The following is a 12,410-nucleotide window of genomic DNA, read 5'->3' on the forward strand; positions in this document are numbered from 1 at the left end:
CAGTCCCTGGACCCACTAATCTGGAGAGGTTTCCATGAGGTTTCATGGAATTTCATCACCTGATCTCTGGCTGGCTGCTAGGTCCAAGGGCGGGATTCGTGTGTCTGTTATTTTTCACTTTAAGAAGTGTTAGAACCATACAACTGGTTCAAACACTAAGCTTTGTTAGCTCTTTTTGAATATTAAGTGGTTCTTAACTGTTTTTATTCTCCTTCCTTTCAGCCATTTCTATGGAGACTGGGGGGGGGGGGCATGTTCTATGTCTTTCTCTGTGCTTCTGCATTTCTGGAGACTTCTGTCAAGTGTAACCCTAAAATACATCTTTTGGAAAGGGAATTGATTCCCATAATGGAGTTCTTCCTTCTTGGAATTCATTTGTTGAATTTTTCACCTCATATTCATTAAGAAGGTAATTGGATTTGAGGTTATTTTTTTTTTTACCTAAATAGCCATTTATAGAAATGATAAACCTCCTGGTTTTAAAATAAAGTAAAAATTTATTATTTCCAGGCCAAATCATCTTCTGAAATGTCTTTTGGTTCCAGTTTTGAAAGGAATTGAAATCTATCATAAAAGCTCAAGAGATCATGAAATTCTTATAAAATTACTTCAACCACAGCCATTTTCTGAAAGACACACAAGCACATGCACTCTTACCAGTGGAATGAGCAGGCTAATGAGGTCTGCCAGAGGTCTGCAGAGCAGCAGCAGGTCTTCTGCAGCCTGAGTGTCCCCTCCCGAAACAGACTTCTGTGCCTTGAACAAGGGAAAAGAAAGGGAAGGTTCTTGGTTGATCAGTCAGCTTGGCTGCAGGAGACAGAGGCACTGAGCAGGTGAATGGGGCTCAGGAAGCGTCTGCCTCGGTCATCTTGAATATGGGTTGGATGGAGGCCCTGAAGAGAAGGCATGCTTTGTGACAGCAAGAGCAAGCACACACCCTGCTGTGGCCACCAACTCGAGGTCTGGAAACCGACCTGGGCAGCTCAGAGTTCAAGCAGTAACTGGGCCCTCGAAGGAGGGAGGAGTGATAGTTGTGCTTGTCGTCCTGGGTGGGTAAGCACCTTACCTTCCCATTTTTCAGATAAGAACACTGTAATTTAGAGAAGCTATGCAGTTTAAATCCCACAGACAACTAGTGGCAATGCCAGGAGATAGCCCCAGGCCTTCTGACTCACACATGCTGATCTCCTCTGGGCATTTTTTTGCACATCACAAGATGCATACCAAATGCATGCTGCTCTGCTTTCCTCCTCTATATGCTTACCGGTCCTCAAACCACATCTAGGCTGTCCAATGTATAACTGCGTGGACAGATTGCAAATGCAGGCCCACATTCCTCAGGAAGTACGTGCTTACACAGCAATGGAAATAAGAACTGAAGAGACTGGTCTTTATGTTAAATGTCTTTGCTACCGGGAATTTCATAGAAATGTCTATCCCAGAAGAGATTTCTATTATGGAAACAAATAATTTTATATTGAAAAAAGGTACTATTTATTGTGTTTGCTCTAGTATGAACACATTCCATTCATACTGTCCCACTGGGAAGAAACAACCACATTTGAGCCTTGAACTTGGTCAGGGCCAGTGGCAGGATTCCCCACCTCATGCCACAAACCTGACTCCAGGGTCCTTTCCAAGAATGTCAGGTTTCCTTCCGCAATACCAGACAATTTTAGGAGCCTTCCTTTGGTTCAGAAGGACTTGGCTGAAAACCAGACACCTGTCTTTAACCACACCTCTCTATAGCTAAGGCGAATAGCAGCCAGCTTGGAGCTCCCCACCCCAGTAAGTGTCAGAAGGGGAGTGTTGCCCCTAAACAAACGTGCAACCCTCTCCTAGAGCCCTGAATCATCTGAACCACAGCAGCAGACCCCTAGCCTCCCGAAGCACTCTGAGATGGACGTCTGGCCTGTTCATGTTGACACGCTGTTCTTCGGAGTTGGTGGATTCACTCTCGGGAGAGACAAGGCGGTTGTGCAAACCAGGACCGAGGCAGCAGTCAGGGGCATGGGGCCCCCGGCTTCCTTCCCAAAGGCACAGAGGCCAGCCGATGGACTGCAAGGACAATCACACACAGGTACATGTGACTGTCGATAAGACATATGTACCAGCAGCCACACACCACCTCCACACACAGTTGCTAAGGTTACCAGAAAGGGAATGCTGCGGTGTTACACAACAGGGAGGTGCTTACACAGAGTACATGTGAAATGAAAGCCTCCTCAGAAAAGTATCAGCGCACAAAGAGAGCTCTGGATGCCAAAGGGATTCCTGCGTGGAGAAGGAGCAAGTGCAGAAACTGAGCAGAAACTCCGAGACCCAAGCTGGCCTCTCCTGCATGTCTCTCTCCAGTGTCCACACCACACACCCTCGGGCCAGCCTCTGGCCAGAGCTGGGGCCCACAGGACAGTTTGCACAGGGCCCCCGCGGGAGGGAGAAGCCCTGACTCCACCATGTTGCCACTGCTGTCAGCTTCATCCAGGTCCTCCACTTGTCTCTGGTCCCATCCTCCCCTTTCCAGAGCTCAGCTCCCCATGATTGGCGTGTGGCAGCATATTCCTCTCTTGGCAGCCTCTTGCTCCTGACGGTTGTCGGGTACCACGTTATGTAACTGGGCTAGGAGGCAGCAGGAGGGTGTGAGACAAATAGTTGGATCTATTTGCTATCTAAGGTGAAATGAACATTTTGAGAGACGACATGTGGAAGGTGAAGAGGGAAACTGCAGAAGTGCCTGCCAGGTTTCTGGCTTGCACAGCTGGGAGGGTGGCAGGGCACGCCAACGGGTGACTACGTTTGGAAAGGGGGTCCTGAGTTCCATGCTGGACATGCTAGTGGCCATGCTAGCAGGCTGCTGGGTACCACAGCATTCGGCTGAGAGGAGAACTCTGGAGAGCAAGATGAAGCTAAGAGTCCTACACGTGTAAATCCCAGGACTGTCAACCACATTTAAGAGTAAATGACAATACAGTATCACTCAAAACAAGAGGATGGACTGCAACTAACTTCTCAGCATAAAAAACGGCCAAGTTTATTAAAAGTCTATGGCATGGTGCTTTGCTGCATGCCCAGTGTGCAGGAACAGACACTCGACTGAAAATCTACTGAGTGAACACAGAGGCAGATGTCTGCAAAGACCAAGAAGCAGTCAGAACCCTAAGCCACTGCTGTCATGTCCCAAGCAGGTTGGTGTGCACACAGCAGCCTGACTTCTAGTGGTGTGGCCCAGACCAACTGCATTTGACCAGTGCCCACTGTGGTTCCCAATACCCTTGCCCGGGCCACTCCCGAGGCGAGGCAAGTCTGGCTTGGTCCCTTTGCCCCCAGTGCTCAAGGTTTAACTACTAGGATGCTAGAGGCAGAGGTGACAGCTGCTACACTAGAAGCCGAAACACAGAGCGCCTCCTGCGTGCCAAAGCCTGGCCTGCGGGAGACCCCAGCAACCAGGAGGTGAGCATCTTTCTTCTCGTTTCTGGTAATAGTGCAGCAAGCATTTACTGGTTACCTTCCCTGATATGTTAAGGCACTTCATACTTGCATTTCTGTGCCTATGGTTTATTTTCTCATTTAATTCTCGCCATGGCCCGCAGTCCAGTCATCATCACACTGCTCTGAAAGGTGAAGTAACTTGCCCAGCATCACACAGGGGGAGAAGGGCATGGCAGGAATGTGAACTCACGGCACGCCAGCCTGCCACGCCCACACGTCCTGCCACGCCGAGCATCGCCAGCACGGTGCCCGTGCTGCCATGACTTCCACTGTTTCCAGCAGTGACTCCATCTCAGCACAGTGGGGAGTAGGGACTGAATGCCAGGGGAAGAGTGACCCCTGCCACCACACGCACTGCCCCCAGGCACACTCTTGTATCACAATACCACCCTCCTGCGCACAAAGGAAAAGTGCTTCATAAACCTAAGCGCTGTCTGTCATTTCAAGCATTGGCATCCCTCAGTTCCTCAGCCCAAACATCTTCCTTCTCCTGGAGAGAAGCTGCTGTTAGACGTGGACATGGACTCGGAAGGCAGAATCTCCAGCATGGAGCATGTTCACCACTGGGAGAGGCGACATGCAGGTTTGGAAAGTGCTAAGAGCTCAGTGTTTGGAGACGATGTGTCTTTGATGCACACTCCACTCTTTTCCCAACTCTTTCCCCTAATTCATTCTCAAGGACTCTATCTCTTTCAGATTGGTACAGGGATCATGGAGATCAAAGTTGATGGTCAAAGCTAAAAGAAATGCATGGTAGCTATTATGAGGGTAAAAACACAGTGGTATTGAAGAAAACAAAATAAAAAAGTGATCTATTGGCACACTAATAAAATTGGAAAAAAAAAAAAGAGAATGAGAAAAGTGCTTTTATTAAGGAGTTTCCTTTAAAATACTCCTGGATATCTACCTAACACTTGTAATAAAAGGGGATTTCCATTCTCTGGAGTTCTCTAACTTCTGATTCTTTTTATCTATAAATGACACGACAGTTCTTCACAGACTATCAAGAGATCTTATAAGTTACTCTATTCGATACCTTGAAAACTACCACTATGGAATCTGAAATAAGAAACAATGTTGTCTTAAGAGAGACTTATTAGAAAAGCGAAGAAAAGCTAAGAAAAATCCACTCAGGATTCATGCACTTGAAAGGTACTTAAATGCTTTACTGTTAACTTTGTATTATAAATGAACAAATCCATTACAAGTTCGTGTTAAACACTTACTAGAGTATTTTTTGATATTAAGATTATTTATTGAAGCTTAGTAGCCTAAATATTAGGTCAACTTCACCGCTGGCTAGAAGACCCATTTTTCCTAATGATGAGTAGCAGAGACTGAACCAGGGCCTACGAGTCCCTCTGGCTCTGCTCTTGTGGCTCCTGCAAGGTGTCTCACAGTCTGGCTTCACTTCTGGCTTGTGCATCTGTCCAAACCAGGATGCCACCAGTTACTATAATTCACAATGAACTCATGCTGGCCATGTGCCGTTCACATGATTCGGCTGGTTAGAGAGAGCATTAAATTAACGAGGCATGTGGAGGCACCAACACATAATATGAAAATACCGACATTTCCTTCCGTCCTTAGAGCCTATGTCAATCAGGGTTACCGTCTGGACCATACTGGCATTTTCCAAGCCACCGAATATACTTCAAGTCCTCTAAAACCATCTTGCCATTCCATGTTATTAGATATAAAGGGAAGCAAGTGAGAAAGTTTATGTGTTGCACATGTATATGTATGTTTCTAGGTGTGTACACAATCTCCATCCTGCTGAAAGTGGGCTGGCGAGCCACCTGTTGGTGTGGAGGACTGCACACCTACTTGGCCAATCTCAGGTATCCTTGAGGGAAACGATCTTCTCGGGCAGGAGTTGTTGCCCACCTAACTCTCACTAAGTCTCTGCTTAATAGGCCTTTCCTGCTTTCCCCTTAAATTTTGTGACCAAATTCTCTCTTCTTCACATTGACCACCCAGAGACAGCTTGACAGTTTCTCTGTAAAGACCTATGTATGCACTTTTTCAAAATAAAGTCACATTAGAAGAAGATTAGAAAGAAGAGGATGAAGGCGAAACGTGACATGGAGTAGGGCTGCTTGAGACATGGGAAAGAAGCCCCTTACCTGCAAAGCCAGCCGTACAACACTGGACGTGTAGGTCAGCATGCCATGTAAAATATCCAGCAGGGAAAAGAGCAGTGCAGCTGCCGTCTCATTGTTGCTTTTGTTGTCCACGTCCAAGCACAGTGTGGCAGTTTTGGTGAACAGGTTACAGACATGACTGACAAGTCCTGAGAGATAAAAAGGAATAGGAAAAATAGGCATCACAAGTTTAAAATACTACTAAGCAGAACAGGCACTCTTATTCTGCATCGGTGACTTCCAAGCAGCCCTTAAACTTTATCTGTACCAGATCCACCAAATGCAGGTTTCCAGGTCTCACACCCAGAGGGACTCCTAAGGAGCCTGACAAGGGAGTTAGGAACATGCCTGTTAGACAAACTCCCAGGTGACTTTGAGGCAAGAGTTCCTGAAGCCACACAAGTGTGGCCAACTCCACCAACCTCTAGTTTGACAGTCTGTTACAACATGTTTCCACATTTAGGGAGCATTATTCTTCACATTTAAGTAGGCACTTTTACTGTTACTATTATGTAGCCTTAATCTTGAATTCACAAAACTGAATCAGATATAAATGTGGTGAAAATACAACATGGAAGAATGTTACAAACCTAGATGGTGAACAGACCTTTGTGCACTGATAGATCCTGAATCAGCGTGTCCTAAAAAAAATTAATGAATCCTCAAAGACAAGTATTTTACATAACTGATTCTGTGTGGAGGTGGGTGGAAGTGTGGGGAGGAAGATTTTCCCTCCAGGCCCAGGTCATCAGCTGGATGGAAGCTCTGCCAAGACAGTCTTCACAGCTTTGGCATTTCCTCCAAACAACACGCACTGTCAGCTCCAGTAAACCAATTTAACTTTCCTAGAGTAAGTGCAAAGTAATACCTAGAGTACAGAATTAATTTTGTCACTAATGGCAGAAAAGACAAAAATTACAGAGGCATCACTTAAAATTGTACTCCTTGTGAGGAAAACTGGTACAAGTCACATGACTGCCAAGCTGTAAAAAAACAACAACTGAGCTACAAAGCTGAAGATAAATATACTTGGAGGGAGAGTAGAATGAAATATTGGCAAACTTTCTTTATCAAACGAAAAGGTCTGACATTACATATCACAAACGACATATGGAGCAGAAAAGCGATTATTACGACCCCAGCGAGTGCTTTCCACCAGCAGGCATCAGCTTTCCCTCTGAGTGCGCACCGTTCACGGGATCACTGTGACTCAGCGCCTGGCCTCCATGAGCTGCAGACGGGGAGAGGGCCCAACAAGGTAGCTATTTGGAAACACAGTCTGCAGAGATGCCTGCCTTCTGGGGGGGGTTCATGTCGGGTAGGGGGCTGCGGGTGCCCGGGGTCAGGACACTGAGGCCCAGCTCTGTGGATGGCGGCGAAGGCCACGCCCCCCATGCGGCCGAGGTAGAGCCCAGCACATGCGTGCCCGCTGCTCAACTTAGCGTGAACACCCGTGGGCAGCGCTGCCCTTCCTGATCGCCACTCAGTCTTCCGGGAAGGAGGGTGGACGATGGATGCAATCACATCCCTGCCAGCACCCAAAAACTTTCCGGCCCGCTATCATGAAATGCCAGGCCCTGAGTTTAAATTGAGGACGCCAGTCCTTGGGATCTGGTGCTTGTATGAGATCAGGAATAAAGCATGGGGTAAAAAATATTTCTTCACAGCAGTGATAATGCCAGCAGAGACCATTTTATGATTGCAAATGGTCTCTCTGAGCCACATATATTTATAAATATTTTCTATTTATATATATCTACATATTTATACGTTTATATATTATATATTTATATATATCATTTTACATTTTATATATTAGATATTTATGTACTATATATATACTTATATATTTTTGTATATTATATTTTATTTCAGTGTTCTTCATAGCCAGACCTTTCACTTCAGAGTGAAATACGTGTTTTCTTTTTAAGCCACTTTATTATGTAAATAAAGAATGTCACAGGACAGTTCAGTATAAGGAACCCCCATCACCGTCTTCAACAACTATCAACATTTTGCCAATTTTTTCATTTCTGCTTTTTTAAATATTTAAAACCAATGTCAGACATTTTATATCTCCAGTAAATATTTCCATAAAAATCTAACAGATAAAGCCTCTTTTTAAATAATACAGAGCCACTGTCACTTAAAATTAGCATAATACCTTAATAGACTCAATGCACTATGGTTAAGACTTCCTAACTGTCTCAACACTGTCTCTGTACAATTAGTTTGTCTGAATCAGTATACACACCGGATCTACACGTCCCACTTGGTTGTGGACTTTGAGTGTCCTTCAATCCCTACCAGTTGTCCTCCCATCTGGGAGAAGTTAAAATGTTTTTCCTGTCAATATTCTTGTGCTGTACATCCTCTATCCCTATATCTCCTATAAACTGGCAGTTTAGATATAGGGGCTCAATTCAATTCAGGTTCAATTCTTTTGGCAATAATATTCAGTGTGGCTGAATACTGTATATTTCTTACTATTTCTTAGAATCTGTCTGGAAACATGTATCATCTGTCTTACTCCTAATGACGTTAAAAGCGATCCATGGGTTAAGAAGTTGTCTACCTAACCCTTCCATTACAAAGTCCCCCATCGGATCTCACCTACTAATGACAATTACTAATGACCATTACCATTGTTTCATTATGGAAGGCAATATAGTGATTTTTAAATTCTATCATTTATTCTGTATTTTTTGGCCAGTTTTCTTGTATAAAACCCTTTCCTTGTCAGTTCTTTGGTTATTATAAAACACTGTTGGTAAAGGGAAGGCAATATAAATGTTTGAGTCCCTTCCAGCATCTACCAGTTTTCAGAGCAAGGGTCTTGGAGTGTAAGTGACTATCAAAGGTGACTGAGATAGGAGGAGGTAAAATATGGCTAGAAATTACCAACGTTAGTAAATGAGTCCATTGTGTAGCATTATGAACATGATGGATTTTTAAGTACTATAATTTTACGAGTTTCATTTGATTTCAATCATTATTATTTTATATGCTCAGCTTGTCCCAACTATGTCTACAGAGAACCCATTCAAATTGAATCCTGTATTCTTTAGTTATGATCCTAGCAGTCTTTGAAAGCTTCCTTACTTCTGCTGTGAAAATATAGCCCAGGTTCATCTTACAGAATTCCTGCCTCACCCTGGACACTGAGCACTTCTGGAAGGAGTTATGGTTTCTTTACGTGAGAAATGGTATTTATTTAGAGATGATTGTCTGGCCACCCGAGATGGTCACCGATTCATTGTCAGATACAGGAAGTATGTACCTCTTAGAGAAAAACAAGGGCTAAGAAGTTCATCCAGATATCTCCAATTCAAATTTAAAATAAAGATTTTAATTCTTTGATTTTATTCTTGGTTTTCATTCTCTGAAACTTAAAATGTGGATTCCAATAACATTAGCATTTTTTATTCATTTTATTATGTGTGTGTGTGTTAGAATAATGCTAGTAATACTGCCAAAATGCAATTTAAGATTTCTTTGTGTCTCTTTTTCCCCTACAGGACATACACCACTAGGAATGTATTGCAAAATAAAGTGTTTTAAGGTGACCTGAAATGCTTCTATTGCCTTAACTTATTAAGGACTTCACAATTTTTAAAAATTATATTTTGCTTTCTAATTATATAGAACACTTTATGGTCCCAAATCAGCATATAAACAGACATAAGATTTAAGTTTCTGGGACATATATTTAATGGGTATAGTGCAAATTATAGTTCTATAGTTCAAATAAAAGGGGTAGAAGAATCATGTGTAGGAAATAAATATAAATGAGTCTAACTCTGTTACTGTGGGGAAATAAGTCATCATATTTTCCAAGGTAAGGCCCACAGACAGGATGCTCACTCCTGGGGTTGTGTGCCCTGCCCCGCCTATAGTGCCCAGATATCTCTAGAGCCCTCAGGAGCACTTGTTCTGAGGCTTTGTTTACTGTGGCAGACAGTGAGATCCTCCTGAGACATACATAAGTATAACCTCTAGAATGGCCTCCCAACTCACTCTGAAATCTCTTAGTCATAAAAACTCTTTCATATTTAATGTTTCCCCCTTTTGGCCTTTGGCTATTTTTTCCAAATGCATCGCTGGTCTGTGCTTGGTAATAATCCCTCAGTGCCAGGGAGGTTCACCCACCAGAGTCATGTCCCATACTAGGGGGAAGGTAGTGAGTTTGGCTTAGAGAGAGGCCACGTTTGAGCAACAAGGAGGCGTTTAAGAGGTAACTCTTAGGCAATAGTTATTATTAGGCTAAATTTCAATTTTACAGGAATAAAGTTCATAAGTACAAGCAGTAATATAGAGGGCTTGGCATATTGGTCTGTTTTCTTTTATTAGGCACCACCTATGCACTCTAGAGATTATTGCCACTCTATTAGAGAATATAGCAGGACTCCCTGGCATGGGAGTTTAATATTTTGTTGGTTATTGTGTGGGTCTCCACCAATGAGGTAACACCCTGTGACAACATGGACACAGTCATGTTCCATAAAGGCATATCCCAGGTTCACCCTTCCCCAAGATCTCTGCACCATCGACACCCTGCACCAGTGACCCTCCCTTGTCATATTTACTTAAAGTACATTTCCATGACTGTATATTCAACCACAGTCCTCAGCCTCCCCAGAGTTCACCTGTTCTCTACAGGTACAGTCTAGAGGATAGATTACCAGGAGATAGAAAGGGAGTAGAGAGTGGTGAGCCGATGCTCAATCTAGGCAGAACCTATGATAAGGTGTACGGGATGGTTTGGCAGTAGACAGGGGTGACAGTGGTATAGCAATGTGAGTGGGATCAGTAGGCTGGAGTGTGAGTGTGAATGGGGTTAGGGAATGGGTTGGATTATCCATGGAAGAGGGAGCACGTCAATGCCTTTTTCACCTAAACTTTTAAAAACTTTTAAAAACTTTTTAATATAACTTTTTTTTTTTTGAGGTATTGGGGGCTAGGGATTGAACCCTGGACCTTGTACTTGGGAAACTGGCACTTAACCACTGAGTCACATCAGCTTCCTTGAGTTGGTTTTTTCATTTGTTATGCTTGTTGTTCATTTGTTTTTTTGTTTTGTTTTGTTTTTAGGAGGCACCAGAAACCAAGCCCAGCACCTCTCATGTGGGAACCAGGTACTCAACCGCTTGAACCACATCTGCTCCCCAATATCACATTTTTTTATGCCAATATAAGATAACAAGGGAAGTGGATGTGGACCAAGTGGTTGAGCACCAGCCTCCCACACAGGAAGTCCCAGGTTTCAGTTCCTGGTGCCTCCTAAAGATGATGAGCAAGACGCTGAGCTGACATGAAAGGCTGGCATAGGATGCCTGACACAACAAGATAATGCAATGAGAAGATACAATAAGAGATACAACAAGCAGGGAGGGGATATGGCTCAAGCAAATGGGTACCTCCCTCTCATACGGAGGTCGCAGGTTCAGTTCTTACTGCCTCCTAAATAAAAGGGGTAGATGACAAGAAGAGACAGAAAGCACACAATGAACAGACACAGAGAGTAGAAAGCGAGCACAAACAACAAGGGGCAGGGAGAAATAAATTAATAAATAAATGTTTAAAAGATAAGATAGTAGGATTTCTTAAGAGAACAAGATGTTTTTCATAGAGAGAAATTTGACAAGATGATTTTAAAATTTATATGGAAATGCAAAAGAACTGCCAAAAATATTTTTTAAAAAGAAGGTTAGAATACCTATATTACATGAATTCAAGAATTGCTATAAAACTACAGAAATCAAGATAGTGTGATGCTGACTAAAAGGCAGTCAAAAAGATCCTTGGTACAGAAAAGGAGTCCAGAAATAGACCGAGACTTATGTGGTCAAATGAATTTCAAAAGGGAATTCATTAGGCAAAAGAAATTATTTTCAACAAATCAGGATGGAAAAATTGAATATCCTTAAAAAAAAAAAAAGATCCTGGACCACTTCCTCATTTGATATGCAAATATTAAAATTTCAGATGAAACATAGATCTACATGCAAAAGTTAAAACTACAAAGGCTCTAGAAGAAAATGTAAGAGAAGATTTTTGCAGCTGGGGGTCAGCAAGATTTATTAGGAATCAAAAGGCCTGACTGCAAAAGAAAAAGTAACAAATTAGACTTGATCAATAATTAAAGCTTCTGCAAATAAAAAGACACAATTAAAACTAAATAGGGGGAAGTGGACTTCGCCCAATGGATAGGGCATCTGCCTACCACATGGGAGGTCCGCGATTCAAACCCCGGACCTCCTTGACCCGTGTGGAGCTGGCCCACGCGCAGTGCTGATGCACGCAAGGAGTGCCGTGCCATGCTGGGGTGTCCCCCACATAGGGGAACCCCACACGCAAGGAGTGCGCCCCGTAAGGAGAGCCACCAAATGCGAAAGGAAGTGCAGCCTGCCCAGGAATGGTGTCGCACACACAGAGAGCTGACACAGCAAGATGACGCAACAAAAAGAAACAGATTCCCAGTGCCGCTGATAAGGATACAAGCAGTCACAGAAGAACACAGTGAATGAACACAGAGAGCAGACAATTGGGGGTGGAGGGGGAAGAGAAGAGAAAGAAATAAAAAATAAATCTTAAAAAAAAAAAGCTTAATAGGCAAGCCACAGATGGGGAAAAATATTTGCAGCACAGATATCTGATAATGAACTTACATCCAGAATATATGAGTCCTATAACTCAATAGTAAGAAGATAAGCAATCTCATGTAGCAAATGTGTAAAAGATGGTCAGTTCACAAAAGATATATGAACAGTCAATAAG

The 12,410-nt window shown here is 43.2% G+C and overlaps 1 protein-coding gene across 19 annotated transcripts in view; it reads right to left on the reverse strand.

The window, feature by feature from the left end:
- Positions 1–12,410, reverse strand: part of ULK4 (unc-51 like kinase 4) — a 659,217-nt gene that overhangs the window by 190,184 nt on the left and 456,623 nt on the right. For all 19 annotated transcript variants that reach the window (XM_058288214.2, XM_058288209.2, XM_058288208.2 and 16 more), the window contains 2 exons: positions 5,616–5,782; positions 658–756 (listed from right to left, as the gene is read on the reverse strand). In XM_058288214.2, coding sequence (XP_058144197.1) covers positions 658–756; positions 5,616–5,782 — 266 coding nt within the window. The remainder of the gene's footprint in view (positions 1–657; positions 757–5,615; positions 5,783–12,410) is intronic.

The sequence above is a fragment of the Dasypus novemcinctus genome, chromosome 26 (genome assembly GCF_030445035.2).
Source record: "Dasypus novemcinctus isolate mDasNov1 chromosome 26, mDasNov1.1.hap2, whole genome shotgun sequence".
Taxonomy (NCBI): Eukaryota; Metazoa; Chordata; class Mammalia; order Cingulata; family Dasypodidae; genus Dasypus; species Dasypus novemcinctus.